The sequence below is a fragment of the Bos indicus genome, chromosome 5 (assembly GCF_029378745.1).
Source record: "Bos indicus isolate NIAB-ARS_2022 breed Sahiwal x Tharparkar chromosome 5, NIAB-ARS_B.indTharparkar_mat_pri_1.0, whole genome shotgun sequence".
Lineage (NCBI taxonomy): Eukaryota > Metazoa > Chordata > Mammalia > Artiodactyla > Bovidae > Bos > Bos indicus.
Genome location: NC_091764.1, coordinates 108,194,556 through 108,212,751, shown reverse-complemented (window position 1 = coordinate 108,212,751; position 18,196 = coordinate 108,194,556). Strand labels below are relative to the sequence as shown.

The 18,196-nt window shown below is 38.7% G+C and overlaps 1 protein-coding gene across 15 annotated transcripts in view; it reads right to left on the bottom strand.

Moving 5' to 3' along the window:
- WNK1 (WNK lysine deficient protein kinase 1) overlaps positions 1–18,196 on the bottom strand; it is a 129,891-nt gene that overhangs the window by 27,438 nt on the left and 84,257 nt on the right. For 8 of the 15 annotated variants that reach the window (XM_070788670.1, XM_070788673.1, XM_070788671.1 and 5 more), the window contains exons 6-10: positions 16,203–16,422; positions 14,584–14,917; positions 13,649–13,836; positions 7,988–9,229; positions 5,651–5,734 (exon numbers count right to left, since the gene is read on the bottom strand). In XM_070788670.1, coding sequence (XP_070644771.1) covers positions 5,651–5,734; positions 7,988–9,229; positions 13,649–13,836; positions 14,584–14,917; positions 16,203–16,422 — 2,068 coding nt within the window. The remainder of the gene's footprint in view (positions 1–5,650; positions 5,735–7,987; positions 9,230–13,648; positions 13,837–14,583; positions 14,918–16,202; positions 16,423–18,196) is intronic. The other 7 variants (XM_070788680.1, XM_070788677.1, XM_070788681.1 and 4 more) reach the window with 2 other exon arrangements.

Below are 18,196 nucleotides of genomic sequence, written 5' to 3'. Positions count from 1 at the left end.
TTAATGGCCCCCTCTAGTTGAAACTCTGAACTTCACAGCTGACTTTGAAGATTCTCTAATACCTATCAGTAATTTAAAAATTAATTTTAAATACAAAACAAACACCTGTTTGTAATAAAAATTTTAACCATTATATTACATTAATAGAGTTAAATGAAAACACCCAACCTCATTTCTCCAGATATAACCACAATTAGTGGTCTGGTGCACTTGCTTTATGGATTTTCTGCTACGCATGAGTGGTCACTTACACACATTGATTTAAAAAAAAAAAAAAAAAGCCCATTTTTATAAATACTATTCTCTGACCTACCACTTTCATTTATCTATGGTACCAATATCTTAATGATGAACATTTGCTTGACTCAATATTTTGTTACTTAAAATAATGCTACAAACAATAACAGATTTCCACATATGTCCTGGTCCATACAACGAACTAGTTATTGCTGATACAAAGATAAGCTATCTGTGTGTATGTGTTTGTGTGTATGTACCTAATTGAAATACAACAGGTAACACAGATTTGATATATGTACATACTGCAAAACACTCACCACAGTAAGTCTAGTTAACATTCATCACCACATGTAATTCATATTTTTTTTCTTGTGATGAGAACTTTTACAATCTTCTCTTAGTGGCCTTCAAACATATAATACAGTATTATCAACTTTAATCATGATGCTATACACTGCATTCCCAAGATTTTTGTTTTAATATTTATTATGCATCTGGACACCTCAATAAGCATCCTAGATTTTGTTAGGTAATCACCTGTAAATAATATATCTGTTCTCCATGATATTTATTTCTTATTTCTTATTACACCAATTAAAACCTTCAAAAGAATTCTGAAATGTAATAGTGACAGTAATTGTGTTTTATTTAATTATTTCCGATACTGTATCCTTATTAACTTTAAAAAATTACGAACTAATGGCTGTTGAATTATAAAAAATTTATTTTCAGCAACTAAGATATATCATAAATACCCAACTTTAAGGCAACTCTGAATATAAGACAATTATGCCCATTTTCCCACTAAAAACTAAAATAGTAGAAAATGCTTTTGGTTAACTTGAATATATTGAAACTTTAAGGAATTCACATGGAAATATCTAAGTTAGCTAAGCCATTAATTTACATAGCTAAGTAAGACTGTGTATTATATAAACAGACTAATTCAGAAATACTGCTTCCCTTGCCTCATTCCAGTTCTTCACATGCAATACATCAGCATCTTTATCTTGAGGAGACCTAGACCAGGAACAGTCTCACTTTTCTGGCACACAACACAGTACCTTTCCTTTAAGTTGTGTCTTGAGGTGAAATCTGCAGTGATAGTAGATTTGTCTGACATCTGTTTGGTTAATATTAGGATAGATGTAGTGTTCTGCAATTGCTTCACAGGAGTATATTCATGTAACCTTTAAGTTATTTACAGTGAACCTGGAATAGTGAGGTTGTTCCCCTAAGAATAAGATGTATGATGTCTCAGCTTATATAAAACCAACTCTGTTAGACACTGCCTACAAACATTCCCAACCATACACATACCATTTAAGATCCTTACAGGCACATCTGTTCTCAACAGTCTTACTTTAGTCCATTCATATTTTTTATGTTATTGTTCAAAGCAAAGAGCAGTGAGAGCCCTCTGATATGAACACTGGATCAAGGTCTGATTATCTAGTGGTCCCCTTTGTTATAAGGGGTAAATCTGAGGAAAACCTCCACCTTATATTTATACATATGATTTACCTCTCCCCTGACCTCCATCATTGTGGAACCTTGCTTACATCAAGGTTTGGACTTAATTAGCTCTTTTCAAAAAGAGCTTCACCTTCACTTTTCCCCGCTATGTTTTAGGCCATATGTGGGATCTTAGTTCCCTGACTGGGGGTCGAACCCCTGTCCTGGTCTGCATTGGGAGTGCTGAGTCCTAATCACTGGACTGCCAGGGAAGTCCTGATTTATCTGTATTCTGGTTACACTGAAGCCAAGGTTGGTTGGTTTGTCTCACAGCTGTCTACCTTTCTGCCTTCCACCTTGCTTATACTGCCCCCTAGACTCCTTATCCTTCATTTGAATATAACTCATAATCACAGTCCAGTTCAAAGGCTTTCACAAACCTACTGATATCCCCCTCTGCTCAGAAGAGATATAATTTCCTCCTTTCATGGAGTCAGACTGCTTGGGTTTAAATACCCTCTCTGAGAAGCTGTGTACATCTGGGTAAAGCAATCAGCCTCTCCAGGTCTCGTCTCAGCTTTCCCATCTGTACAATGGAAATGATGGTACTTGGAGGATTCATGTAAGGACCAAATAAAAAACCAGGTAGAGTGCTTCGCACATTGTGTATAATGTTACTATTATCCTCACTCCTTTTGTAGCGGCTGACATACATGTTTACCAGATGACTCAGGCTCCCTGAAACTAGCCTTCCACAGGCCATCTGGCCCCATGGCCAGTGATGGGCTGTCCATCACTGCCCACTCAGCACATGGTCCTTCAGAGCATGAACTCAGTTTGGAAAAAAACTGTTTAATTAGTTGCTGTGTGTGTGTGGACTGTCAAAAATAAGCAGTTTTATAGACATACCCTCACTCCTTGCTTAAAGTAATAGAGAGGCACGTATGCCAGCTAACCCTTAAAGAATTTACAGAAAAGTGGCACCTCTGAACAAGCCAGGAGTATATGGTATGGTTTTTTTTGCACAATCACCCTGGCTAATAATCAACACTTTAGCCAAACAAATGTTGTTTTAGCGTAACAGCTTGATACCATGCTTTGCATAAAACTGCCTCATGAAATCAGTTCACATAACCTATACAGACTGTGTACGATTTATCGGACAAGGGTGCTTGAAAAACAAAAAAATACTCCTAAGCCTGCGTTGAACAGAAAGTAAGAAATACTTAAGTCTCTACATGTGTTCTGCTGGATGAAATTAAGTCAGTAGGGTAGCTCATGACCTTTCTTGGCGGCAAAATACTGTTTTCCAAGAGAAAGGTATTTTTGGTACCACTTTAAGACACAACATACCATTAGAAGAGATTCCTGAGGAAAACCTGAAAAGACACAATGCCTTATTCATTTTATTTCAGAAACACAGAAATAAAGAAAATTTCAGCTAAAGTTCATCTCTTTCCTTTCACTAATAAAATTAGAGATGGTTTCCTAAGGAGGCACTGGGCCCTGACAGTACGTAAAACATAAATCACATCTAAAAAGAGACTCTAATTGAATAGTACAGAAGATTTACCATCTTTCTTTTCTATATATGGAATCCCAGAAGATAAAACTAACTAAATGCAGCTTCTTGGGCACCTTTGCATAATCCTGAGTCCCCAAAGAACTTTAATATAGGGGGGAAAAAAAACTACTGGAAGAAATCTTAGGTTCTGGTAACATTTCATTCTATCTGCCTACTAGCTATGCAACCCTGGAAAAGTCAGTCCATACTGCATACATTCATGCAGACTGTGATTCTACTTAATTCATCCTATATTTAAAATAAAAGTGTCTGAAGAAAAGCATCACTGAAACAGGCACTTTCGTCTGTACCGCAGAGATAGCCATTTAGTCACACCTTTTCCCAGAGAGTCAGCCACCTAATTCCTTTCAACTGAGAGTTTGCAGAGCTGCCCGCCCGACTGCGCACCCTCTTATCATTGCTACTCTCAAGGGCTTCCTGCACTGTCTGCTTCATTACATGCCCGAATATGAGACATCTAACAAATTCCTTTGAAAAGGAAAAAGAGCATACACTGAAACCTGTACATTTTACCGGTATTGGTAGGAAACTGGTACCAACGGCAGTGTCTGTTCTCACCCAGCTTTATGGAACTTTAAATCTGTGTTCTTATCAGAGGTTGTTAATGTAATTAAACCTGTTAAGGGTGGCAAAAATGTGACTACTTGAATTTAACTATAATTACATACAGATTAAGATACTTGTCTGGAAGAAAGGGCAGAAGCAAGACAAAACAAGTTATTTCCAGCCCTTCCATTCTATAAGACAGAGATGTTGGTCACAGAGAAAATGGATTATGTAGGTACCTCAGAGATAATACAGATCACTGTAATATAGTGAATATTACAATAAAGCGAGTCACATGAATTCTTTGGACTGAATTCCTCGTGCATATAAGTTATGTTTATACCTTACTGTAGTCTATTAAGTGTGAAATAGCAGTATGGCTAAAAAGACAATGTATGTACCTTAACTTAAAAATACTTTATTGCTAACAGATGATCACCATCACCTGAGCCTTCAGCAAGTCATAATCTTTTTGCAATAGTAACAAAGATCACTGATCACAGATCACCATAACAGAATAATAATGAAAAAGCTTGGAATACTGTGGGCATTACCAAAATGTGACACAGAGGCACAAAGTGAGCAAATGCTGTTGTAAAGGTGGTGCCGACAGACTTGCCTGAAGCACGATTAACACAAACCTTCAATTTTTTGTTTAAAACAACAACAAAAAAAATTGGTACCTATGAAGCACAATAAAACAAGGTTTGGCTATATAGCCAAGTTAATCTTGTACAAAGAACACCTCATCTTAAGCCAGCATCACGACTACATGATCACATGCTGGATGATAAGCAGGCCATCTGTAATAAGAATTAAAAACTTAAGTTTCAAAAATTAATAAAAACAAGCCAATTCAGAATTTGGTGGTTTGAAAACACACTTTGTAGGGAACTATTAACAATATAGTTCATTGGGAAGTTTTTATGACACATGTAGTGACTATAAATTTTATTTGTAACGGATAATAAATACTCAATTGTGCCCCTAAAGCATTATTTCCTTATAAATAACTACTGCTAACTAATAGCAATGATGATCTACAGATTCATAATTTTAGAATCAGCAGTTTTGCTGTTGAATACTTCAGCACTGTATCAATCTCTTGAGCTCTCTGTACCTTTGGGAACAAACTCCCCCAATCAGAAGTTTAGAACATGTTATAAAAGTTTCTGAAAACGGTTCCTAGGCTTTCATTCGCTTTAGCATAAAATCTGATACCCCATCCCACAGATTAGAAATAATTAAAAAGGTGTGTAGAATCATTAGAGTCAAGCACAAGGAAAGCAATGGTAAAACGTTCATAAAAGAACAAATCATGAAATATACAGAAATAAAATTGATATTCTGTGTAGAGTTGATCCTTGAATAACATGGATTAGAATGGCACGGATTCACTTATACGTGAATTTCTTTCAGTACTATACAATCCAAGATTAATGAATCCATGGATATGTAACCATGAATAGGGAAGACCTACTATAAAGTTACACAGATTTTCAACTGAACAGAAGGCCTGTGCCCCTAACCCCCCGTGTTGCTCAAGGGTCAACCACATTGTTAAAACAGCATAGAATCATCTGTTTAAGAAGGCACATAAATTATTTCAGGAAAAATTCTTTTGAATTTTAATATGTGTCTAATCTAATAGACTATTCAAAAATACATTAAACAAAAGATTCTTTAAAATGTTACCGAAGACAAGAAATGTTATGTTTCTCGATTTTCCTTTCAAAAACTTAGCAAGCCACTTACATCAGGAACCCAATTCATGAAAGATGTAAACAGGGTTCTGGATAAAGCGCAGCAATGAGTTGCTCTCACCTGCTGAGAATGCTGCATGGGTTGGGAGGATGGAACCCCTGTTAAACTACTTGAAGATGGCTGACCCTGGCTCTGCCCCTGTGCCTGAAGGAAAGAAGTGAATACAAAAAATTAGAGCAGCCCAAAGGTACCCATGCACAGAGGTCAGGGTTCTGCAATAAACATATGAGTTCCTGAGAGTCTGCCTGAGCAAGATGAAACATTAGCTTGATCAAGTATGGAGGGAGAGATGGCTGGGGCAGGTTTTTAAAGAGAAGGGTAGAGAAGGATCATATTATAGAACATACCATGCAAAAACCACTGATGGTTAAAACCTAACCTATCCCACTGCTCAGGCTATCATTTTTACCAAAATAGTAAGATTCGTAATAAAATTGTTACTGAAAATCAGGAAAAAAGTAACCAGACTATCAATTTGAAAAACCTATCTGAACAAAGAAAAGGGGGTATTTAGATAATGTGACTTTGGTTCCTTTTGCTATTTCTTATAGTGATATAGTGACTTTTGTCAAAAATGTAAAAAACAAAAACCTGTTACTACTACTGCCAAGTACCTAGAGCAATGGTTCTCAACCAGGGCCACTTTGGGTACCCTACACCCTTCCCAGGGACATTCGGCAATATCTGGACGTGTTTTTGGTTGGCACAGCTGGGAGAGGTAGCTGCTCCTGGTATTTAGTGAGTAGAGGCCACAGATGCTGTTAACATCCAACAAATGCACAGAATAGCCCCCACAACTAAGAATCACCTAATCTAAAATGTCAATCAGGGTGAATCTGAGAAACTCTCACCTAGAAGAAGTTAAACAAGAAGGTGAGAGTTGAAAGAAGAACTTGGCAGAGGTGAGTTATGAAGACGAGAAGCCCCACCTCTGCTGTCCATCTCAGTTCAGAGGCACTTCTTTGGAGCCTACTTGGATAGGACATCCAGTCCAACTGCATCTTAGCCATCTGAGCATACACTCCTGCTGCACCTTTCCTGTAGACTACCTGATGTTTAAAATTTCATTCTGGAAGTTCACAGAGTCAAAGTGGCAGTGCGCACATCTAGAGCAGAGCTGACAACCAGTGTGTTAACGTGAGCTTATCACACTGCATGTGCACGCAGCACAAATTTCCAAGCTCTGAATCTTTCTGCTTCTTAGTACTACTCTAGGTAACTAGTATTTGATGTATATTTTGGGGGATACTTTTGCCTCAGATGAGGGAAGAACACAGGAAGAAAGTATGAAGAACATACAGTAATTTATATAAAAGTGAGATCACTTAAAACATCCAAATAACATCCTGAATACGTAACTTAAAAGTTTCCTAATTAACTGCATAGTCTCCTACATAAGACTTATACATTGGACAAAATGCATCAAGGGAATATATAAAACAGTCAATACTGATTCCACTTCTTGAATCCTACTATGTCCATCACTTTGTCTTTAGTTGCAAGAGGCTGCATACGTTCACATACATAAACAGAATTTAATCTGTTGAGGAAAAATCTAAGAACCGAGATATCTCATGTTCCTTACCTTGCAACATATGTATCACAAATTCTTAAGACAAAAGCCCCATTACCCATACTAGATTCTAATTTAGTTACTAAAAATTAGAATTAGTCAACTTTATGGATTAACATTTTATTTGAACATATAATACATTGTGACTTGTTGGATGCCATTTTTAAAGGGCATCTTCATTTGTTAAGACAAATTCCTAAGGTGTTTCCTGTCTTTTAAGATCCTTTCATATTAGTGGAAATTCTATATATTCCTAATACTACTTCAAAAAAAAAATTCCCTATTTTCCATCCTTCTCATTTTAGGGGGAAAAAAATTATCTCCTCCAAGTTTTAAAAACTAGCCATGTTTGTTTCTAGGGAGAAAGAAACATTTTACAGTACTGTTTGTAAATAATCAATGCTCTGTCAACTTTATAGACACTAACACGTTCACAACTAGCTGAAAACTCCATCCATTCTATTGAGCTGACCAAAAAGTTTGTTTGGGTTTTCACATACCATCATACAGAAAAACTCGAATTAACTTTCTGGCCAACCCAATACGTTACTGGACAGAAATAACTGATTCTGACAAGTAATTAAAATTCTAAGTTTTTGTGTTCTTTTTTCCAAGGGTTTGTACACATTATAGGTCAATCAAGCCGCTTCGGTCTCAAATTTTGGTCTTAAATACAAGTAGTTTAAAATCACCCTTCCCGCTCAATGGAGAAACTCCACAATAAATTAAACAATATCCCTGATGAATGGAAAAGAGGGACAGAAAACTTAAATGTAACTGTCACAGCAGGGTAGTGTAAAAGAACCGTGAAGTTTTCCTATAACCTGTGGATGGAGTGCAGATCCTCCTGAAGAAAATGAGGCGGATAAAACCTGCGGAGAGGTGGCTCCTTGGGGGAAACAGAAGAAGAGTGGGGATTCTTGTAACACTGTCTGAGGCACGCGGATAAAGGGTAATGAGACGTCAGAGCCAAAAGGAGCAGCTGCTCCCCCTGTAGGGGGAGGTGACTGAAATTCACTGGGGTCTGAAGAAGTGACCTGGGAGGAATCACTGGAGTACTCTGGGCTTCCTATGGGCCAGGTCTGTCCGGTGGGCTCCACCACAGAGATGGTCAACTCTGGGGCCTGGGGCATCTGCTGTTCTTCAGTCACAGGCTGCAGGCGGCTGTGTAGTCCTGCAGGTTGAAGAGGTGGTTCTTCCTGGTTCGAGTCCACAGCAACCTGCCGATTTCGGTAAATGAGCTGAGGTAAAACTCCTCCCCCTCCTTCTCCTGAAGAGGAGCTTGGAGTATGAACGTGAAACTCAAACACACAACTGCTTCTGCTCTCGTTGTTATGAGTTAACACAGCAGGTGCAGAATGAGGAACAAAGACAGGGTGAAACTTCAAGCGTGTGGCATCTGTACTGATAGGTGCAGAAACGCTAGACTGGGGAGAGCCTGGGCTCAGTCCCGAATCTAATCTTACATTCTGGAGGTGTCCTACCAGGAAAGCCTGTCCCGATGGAAATTCAAAGACAGAACTGGAGGTGGGGCCCCCGTGCACTGGCTTCTGCTCAGGTGTCTGCTTCATAGGACTTGACAGGACTGGTGAGCTGTATGGAAAACCCTCAAACTGTTCTGCCACCTGGGCCTGGTAATGTACCCCGGCTAGATACACTGCTTCTGGAGGGAGGAAGTAGTGAGCTTCTTCTGGAAGCATCAGTCCAGCTCTGTAGTCACTGTAAACTGGAGCTGGCTCGAACACGGGATGGGCCTGCACCTCACACAGCTCTCCAGCAACTCTACTGGCTGCAGTGCCCCACATGACTACAGTCTCTGGAGTCCAGTTAGGTGGGCTGCCACCAGGTGGAAGAAGACTCTGCCCGACAGTCCTCAGCAGGGGTTGGAACTGGTGAGTTTGGGCTTCCAAGAAGGAGGTGCTCTTACGCCGCTGGGCAATGGCCACCTTCGGTGGACAGGTGGGAGGTGGTGAAAAAGAAACTGGACGTTCATGAATAGTTGGGAAAAATATCTGTGATTCTGGGTATGTTGGGGTCCCCCCACGCGGATGCGCCATGGACTGAGGCTGTATCAACATGAATAAGACAAGTAATTCATACATTCATATGTGAAATTACATCAGACATGCACAACTGGGCAGCTCTGTGTAACCCTACAAAACGGTTACACCAAATTTATAATTAATAAAGAAATACAATGCTTTTGGAAATTATGTGCATAGTAAAAACCCATTAAATACATCCAGGGTCAATAAAACTATTCTGTGGGGATCTTTGCATTAGATAAGAGCTGCTTTTCCACAATGCTCCCCTCCTCAAAGGAAAAGAAGAATTTAACCTTCCTAGTGACTATTCTGCTTTTACCCACAAGTAACATGCTCACCTATGACTGTACCAAATCTTCCTACCCTGAAGCCTTATTGTCTTCTGCTATGTTAAGAGGCTCCAGGGTTCATTTCTGATTAACTAATGTCATGTCTTCTAACTAGAAATCAGAAGAGATTTCTGGTGGGTAGTGAAAGATACACAGCTTGGCTGGTGACCATCATGTCTTTCCCCGTCTGTCCCAAACCATATGCAGTTAGTTTTATTACATGAAACATGTTACAGATGCCAAACCACTGAATGCCCACTTTTCTGATACCAGTTTAAGGGTCGACTAATTTGCTGTTCAAATCAGGTGAAAAGGGTAATGTAAATAGCCAACTTGATTTGACAGCATTTTTTGGTCATAGAAGCAGTTCTAGGTTAAACACTCTCAAAATGAGAATTGTACCCTGTCAAATGCAAATGGTACACACTGTAATAATTCACTTTCACGGGCCCTTTTTTAAAGGATAGATCAGTTTCACTCTTTCAATAGGAAAGATCCTATCAAAATCGGAAAACGGCTCCACTGTTACTTCTTCACAACAGTTAAAATGAGGTTTCTATTTTGAATCGGAATGCTCTGGTTTATTGTTGTTTATTCAAGAGTATTCCGAGGCCACAAGACACTATACAGTTAATCACTGTCCTAGGTACAAATCTGAAGGTTTTGGGATTCCTAGATCAGAATGCTAACCAAACCCTCTATCTGGAAAAGCAGCAGCAAAGTCCCACAGTGTTTGAAATAACCTTAACAGATAAACACATCTACAGACATTAATGGGCCAAAGCAAACTGCATGTATTTTGCGTGCATCTAACGTACTGCCAGAGTCAAGGTCCATTATTCAATCTAAAAAAAAAAAACTTGCCAAGAGGGAACATTATGCGGCCTTTTAGTTTGTTGATCCCTCATTTTAAATAGGTAACAAATTAAAAGCAACTTTCTCTCTTCAATTATTCCTCACTGACTATGGGAAAAAATGCAGCATTATTGGTATCTCTCTGGAACAAAGTGAAAACATATTTCAGTAATTTTTGATAAAGAGAAAGTTTGCTTTCGAAAAAGCCAACGAGTTTAAAATAAAATAACACACATTCTCTTTGGTAAAATGTGAAAATGCAAGGAGTTTAATACACTGGTAGGGGATAGGAGATTATAATATAGGCTAAATTTTGCTGCTCACAAACTGCTATGTGCCAAGGGTGTTATAAGCATTCTCTCTGATTGCCTCCTTGCTTTTCTCCCCATTACAGCCTTATAACAAATTACAGGAAAAACCTATTTCCTAAAAATGTACTAAGTTCAGTCCTGCTTTTTAATCGTTATTACAACTCCTGATGCCTGGATGTATTCATTGGTGATAAATGTTCATCTGTCAGGAAGTTGATGTTACATACAGCACTGACAAAGAGGGAAGGCAGGCTGGAGCGTCGGCACTTGCGCTGAGAGGCAGAGTACATAGGCAGGACCCTCTCCAATGCTTTAGAAAGCTTTTCGGCAAAAGTTTCCTCGGGGGCAGTCCGGAGGAGGGAAGGAGAAAGAGGTGCGGACAGCACTGGTGGTGGGGTGGAAGGAGCACTGGGAGAGATGCGGGACAGAGAGGGGACAGCAGGAAGATGGGGGACACAAACCGACATGCTACGGCCACGACGAGGCTAAACAGAAAACAAACACACACGTGAAAAACACAGCACTCTGAAAACAAAACAAAATGTACAATGGTAACAGGGCATAGCTGACATAAAGAAATGTTCCATCCTCCCCCCATTCCACGAAGTCATTTTCTGAGGAGACAGAATTCCACAAAGCACACTTGGCAGACCGTACTATTCTCTCTACACTGTTGGTCAAATACAGGTTTCTTAAAATTAACCACCAAAATAATGATCAAGTACCTTCCTAAACATTCTGAAATAACATTAATTGTTATGAGTGTATGAATAAGAATGACCAACTGAGGCAGCAAAACAGACTGGGAAAACGATGAGTTCTGGCTTGCAGTCTCTGCAAACTTGTTAATAAATTCTATCAGTTTAATGCACATTATAAGATGCAGAAGATCTTAAGACTGGATTGCTCTGTTGGAGCTCTGGGAACCTCAGACATACAAGATTTCTCAATCCGATTTTAGAAGGCAGTAGACAAAAAGTTGCTGGCCGATAGAATAGTTTATCACATTTGCCTATCTGTCTATAAAGCTAAAAGTCATATTCCAGGAAAAGCATTAGTTTTCTAGACATAATTCGTAATAGGTACGGGAAATATTCTGTATTTTTACTAATGTAGTCAATGGAAAAATATCTAAACTGTGAATCTCTAAAGAATAACGTTAAATTTTTTTCAGCCATATCAGAGGTTCAACTTTGGTTTAAAAGTTTAAAGCATCTTAAGATTTCAATATAGCTACAAAGCAGCAAATCTAAAGCTCTAAGGCTGTCCTGAGCATGTCTGTTATTTCCTTTTAGAAACTGTGAGCTGTTTAATTAATTAATTTTTCCCCCACTCTTGCTTCTCTTGTATTTTTCAATTTTACTCGTAATCGATATGCTATTGCAAGCCATGGTAAATACTTCCTGGAATTAGGACTGATTACAAAAGCTTTGAAAAATCCTCAATATTTAGTAATTCTTCATGACACTTCCATAGAATATTATCATTAAAAGGCAGGAATGTTTGCCTTTTTTCATTTCATTAATGGTGTGCTTTTAGAACATTAATAAATATAGCTATATTTGTGGCTTAAATATTTAGCATCTTCATAAATGGTCAATCCTTTTCCATTTCTAAATAGAGACCCAAAGTTCATATCCTGTGATGCAGGAAGCCAAGAGATTAAAAAGTTTTAAAAAAAATCTATAGTTATGATGATCCAGAAGAAATCAACTAGAGTAGAAACTGATAAGAAATACTGACAAATAATATTTGTTACACCACAGAAATACACTTGTACAGTCTGTATAAAGCTGTTCTTCCCTACCTACTTATTTTAAAGGTCAGAGAAATAGATTGCTATTACAACTGGAAGTTTTCTTTCTGTAATTGTGGCCGTTCATCTTAAGATGTAGCCAATGCAGAACTAACTAACAGACTCTCAAACAAGCAAACATCTTTTATTCCAGCTGTAGGGTAAGAGACCAGAACAAGCAGAAGTATTTTCTTACCAGAGAAACGAGTTTCATTCAATGAAGAACAAGAGTTCCACAAATCCAGATTAAAAGTTTCTGAGACAGAGGGGCAATCTATCTGCCTAAAGATCTCACTAAACAAGAGCACTGTAGTGACCAGTTATTCTCAATTCCGTCCTGAGGCAGAAGATGCATCTTGTTCACTTCTGAAGACTTCATGGAAGGTTGACCAAAGAAATGGGGTATTATCTACTGGTCTATTTGAACATTCTCTGTATGAGAAGCAAGAGTGGCTAACGTAAAACATGGGTAGTAATGTGTGTGTGTGTGTGTGTATATATGCATAGGTACAAATGCACAATATATACATCAGGATATAATTGCTACAAATTAAATCTGAAAATAAATCAGTCATAAAACAGATACCAAAATAAAGGGGAGAAGCAAATGAACATATACTGGGGAAGGAACTTGTGTCCAACACAGACTTTAAGGCAAGAACACGCATAGCAACTGATGATTAAACACAAGCGCTAAATTAAATGGTCATTCCTTTTCTCTTGTGTACTCACATGCAGCATTCTATAATGGTTTGAAGGTCTTACCTGTGTTTTACACAATAAGACATCTTACAGAAAATACTTAGTAATTCTTTCAAGTAACTTGAAAAACTCTCCTTGCCCCCCACCCCCAAACCATTTGTATGTCTAACTTACATTGCTTTGAACAGTTTCAACTTTAAAGTGCTAGAGAGCATGATCTTTAATCAAATGCTGATTAGTTTAAATCCTGTGAACAGTGTCTTCACAGAGTAATGCATGTATCCCACCCTGCCTGAACCACTCCGACGGCACTCTATAATAAATAACCTGCCTCTTCTGGAAAGGCACCACTTGTACTTTTCACTTTGGACTCGTGCTGTCACTCATTCAGCGGCAGAGTGTGCCCTGAGCATGTTACAGGCGTGCGCGCTCTTGCGCAGTTACTCACCAAACTTGAGGGTGGATATACCGCATGGGGCTGAGCCTGCGTTTGGACAACAGATGCTGTGTGCCCTGGGAGGGCGCCAGTGGAAGGTGCCTGCTCATGCTGGGACCCGTACGAAACTGTCTGTTGGCTGCTGACTCGAGATTCCGTGAAGACAGAAGACCCCTGACCACTGTCAACCGTCCCGTCAGCTGAAGGAGAAGTTGCCAAAATACAAGACAGAGAGACAAATCATGAAAAGGAGATGCACATTTTCGCATCACAAACCCCTGATTTTAGAGTTAATTGGTCTTATCTTTGCACAGACCTGAACTAAATAAAGAATGACTAGTTTTAATAAGTAGATTTCTTTGTTTAATGGAGGAATCCATGTAGAAAAGTTTCATCTTAAAAAAAAAAAAGAAAATCCCCTGGCCATCACAGAATTTACCACCTGATGAACAAGGGGGAATAAAACAGAACAGTTGTTAATAGGCCTGAAGTTTGACACAGCTTCCAAAGTCTGAACCATGGAGACCAGCGGGTTCTAATTAGTTAACTAGTAGCCTCATTAATTTCTAGTTTATACGTTATTCAGCTTTGCTAAAAGAGCTGAAATCAGTTTAAGCAGTTCAATATTAAGTAGCTAAGATAAACCTGTCACATTTCACTATTAAGAAATTGTAAAAGGTAGGAATCTACAAATAGAACATCCAAGATGCTGGAACCTGCAGAATTTCTCACATCCTAATCCCATTTCTCCACTGTCCCATTCTTCTATGCTATTAGATGTGAACGTAAGAACCAAAAGGAAACAGAGACAGAAACCATTTCAAACCTCTTTTTTATATGTTAGATTCACAATTCAAAACCAAGAGGCCAGTGCAAAACGATGATCAGGAAGACAGAGCGTCAGCTAAGAGCGTGCCTAGCAACCTCACTGGGCCCCTGATACTCACATATCACAGACACACCAGGCTGCTGGTACTGCAGCTGCTGGTGCTGGTCGGCCTCAGGCTCTTCTGGCTCTACCTGCGTGGAGACGGACGCAGACGCAGCAGAGGCAGCGGGTCCACCAGTGCTGGTGGCAGGGGGCTGCTGGACTCCGGCCTGGGCAGTGCTGGGCTGCTGCTCCACCTGCTGCTTGAAGCTGCTCTCCTCCTGCTTTCTTTTTTCTTGCTCCTCCCGCACTAATTGACGCTGTTCTCGTTTTCTCTTAATTAACGACACTCTATCTTTGATGGCTTTTGCCATGGTCTTGTGATCACCTTCACAGACATACCCAGAATCTACCTACAGGATGAAAGGGTACATCAGGAAGCAGCAGGATAGCAAAAGAAAACAAACCAAACACAAACAACAGCCTTTGGGGAAAGGAAAACAGAGAAGGAGAGGGAGAAAGAATTGTCCGAGGACTGACCTTTACCAAACAGTGAAACCACTGGTCTGCACTATGCACTTGCCCACCGTTTTTGCAGATACTCATGGAGTAGATGCTGTTATCTTTATACAAACTCATGAAGTACATGTACCTTCACTAATTATAACAAATCAACAGGGAACCTAAGCATCCAAGTGGTAAAACCAAAAGGCTCATTTTACTATACTCAATTCCCCACTCACACATAACCATCAGTATGAACCTGTGTTGCTTTTACTTCTTTTCACTAGAAAGGAAAGAAAAGAAAAGAAAGTGAAGTCGCCCAGTCGTGCCTGACTCTTTGCGACCCCACAGACTGCAGCCCACCAGGCTCCTCCATCCATGGAATTTTCTAGGCAAGAGTACTGGAGTGGGTTGCCATTTCCTTCTCCAGGGGATCTTCCCGATGCAGGGATTGAACCCAGGTCTCCGGCACTGTGGGTAGACGCTTTACCATCTTTTCACTAGACAACCACTTAACCAAACAAAATAACTGTGGTAAATATATGAAGGTTAAAAATAAAAACTCAAATAATATAAAAACCTGACAATTAAAAATAAGTACCTCTCTCATGCTGACTGCTTCTCAGATATAAGTACTGAATGGCTCTGACACATTCGGGCAGAGACTGTCTGCATCTCTGCGCAGTAAATGGCTATTAAGGCACCATGGAAAGCCTAAGCTTGGCAAAGCGTTTCCTTGAAAACGACTGGCCAAAGCTGCCTACTAATGATCTATCCTGAAAATTTTCTTTGACATAAAAACAATGTGTGATCTGCTTATTGGGTTTATTACCCAGATGACTGACCAAAGGCTAATGTATCAATATGCAAAACAATTTTTTATTCTAACTAAATAGGTTACACTAATTAGAAGTCAGTCAACCTTACAGACTTTGAAAATGACTTCAAAATGTCCTCCAGTTCATTCCCTCTCTGTGTATCTGCCTGCCTGCCTGTCTGTCCATCCACCTATCACTATACATAACTATGCATATACATGTCTTCTAAAATAAGAATAAATCTTGGGACCATTAATGTAATTTTTTATCAATAGAATATGACATACACACTGCTTCATAAATTGCTTTTCTATCAATAGTATCAACGTATATAAATCAACATAAAATTTAAATGGCTTGATCAGTGTTAATTTACCATTTCTTGAGCAACGTCTTCTGGCACATCTTTCTCCAAGTCAAAGGAAAACTCGATAGCTTCATTGTCTTTGTATTTCCCCTTTAGTTTCTTAATATCTTCAATACGTAGCCATAATTTAATGGCTATCTTTTCTCCATCATCTTCTTCTGCTAATTCTACCCGTACCCCTGTTTCCTCCTGGAAGAAGGCATGGTTCAAAAGGTCTTTGATAGAGTATCTTCAAAAGAGAAGGGAAAGAAACAAAAAACAAAATGCCATTAGATTTAAAAGATAATTCTCAAATATGTTATGTTTAGAATAATGAAAAAGGACTACAAAAAGAACAGGAATTTTCTAATTCATTTCTATACTGCTTCATTTAAGCATTGATTACAGTTTTATTCAAGTTATGGAAGATCAAAACAATCTCATTTATGAATAAGGGCTGAAAGTGATACTTTTTATTACTGGAGTATAATTGTCTTAAAACGTTGTGTTAGTTTCTGCTGTACAACAAAGTGAATCAGCTATATGTACACATACAGCCCCTTCCCTCTTGAGCCTCCTACCCCTCTAGGTCATCACAGAGAACCCAGCTGGATTCCCTGTGCCATACACTTTTCCTAGTAGGTACCTATTTCACACATGGTAGTGTATATATGTAAGTGCTACTCTCCCTGGAAGTTATATTTTTAAATGTGTTATATACTGCTTATTTTAATAGTTAACCAAAGTCTTGTATATGTGATCTCATCTGATTTCTGGTATCCAATGAGATACCATTTCCTGATCAGCAGGAAATAGATGGATTCTGAGAGAGACTGACCATCTTGCTCAGTTATAAAAGTCATAAATCATGGAATCAAAACTCAAAAACCTTTTATTTCTGTAGTACATTACCTTCTAATACAGCAATTTTTCTTTACACAATAAATCCTCTCAATTCTCGGTTCAGCACCTAGTGTACTAGGCAAGCAGAAGTCTGATTATGAACAGTTTTCTCTAGATAAATGGTCTCAGAATACCAGTAATCTAGTAAACTGTTCCATCCAGACAAGAAACAAGAGGACCACATTCTATGACTGGAGACAAATATTCCTTTATGGTTTTTTAAAAAAATGTTCTTCAAGAGATTAAGGCGTCTCCTTTTCAATCAGTGTATATAAAAACAGAAACCCAAACTAAATTTCTACTAAAAAGCCTTAAAGATCAAGATCTTATTAAGCTCTTCCAAATAACAAAGTTATGAAAAGAATATGAGACTGGAGAAGTGAAGATATGGAATTCTTTAATTTGGCTGAAATACCTGATCACTCACATTCTTCAAGAGGTAGATTATGTTCAATTTACACTTTGTACTAGTGCGTCTACTTTTTCTTCTGTGGAGAGTGACGGGGATGGTTGAAGGTAGATTATTTTTCAAAAACAGACACTGGACCTTTGCCATGCCTAACGGGTGATGAATCAGCTATATGGCAGATCAGATACTTGCCACTCCTCTGAGAAAAGCCCTCTGTTAGCATAATGACTAAGCCAGATCTCCTCCCAAGCCCTGGGTGAAGTTGTCTCTTCTTACTCAAAGGAATTTTGACATTTTGCTCTTCTTCAATTCTGGCATAGCAACAGTAAATCGAGACCAACATAGCTGAGTTGATTTTAAAGAGCCAAAATTTTACTTCATCTTTAGAATTTAACTGGTAAACAGCTAAGGAAGAGATCTACTGTATCAGGATAGAACCTAGTGAGTTTTACAAATCAGGTAGATGCTATAAGTAAGTAGCTCTTATCGAATGTAGAAGCTACATTTAAGGTGGTTCTGGTATATTCAGTCTACCAAACCACATTTTTACGATATTTCAGTATACTAAATCTGAATACTACCTCCAGTGGACAGAACTTTACTTTCAAAGATATTACAAGACATAAACAGAGAAACTAACCACAAGTCAAGTATTACATACACCTTAGGTTGACGGTTCTATTCAAAGCATATTATACTTGAAGTTTCTGTT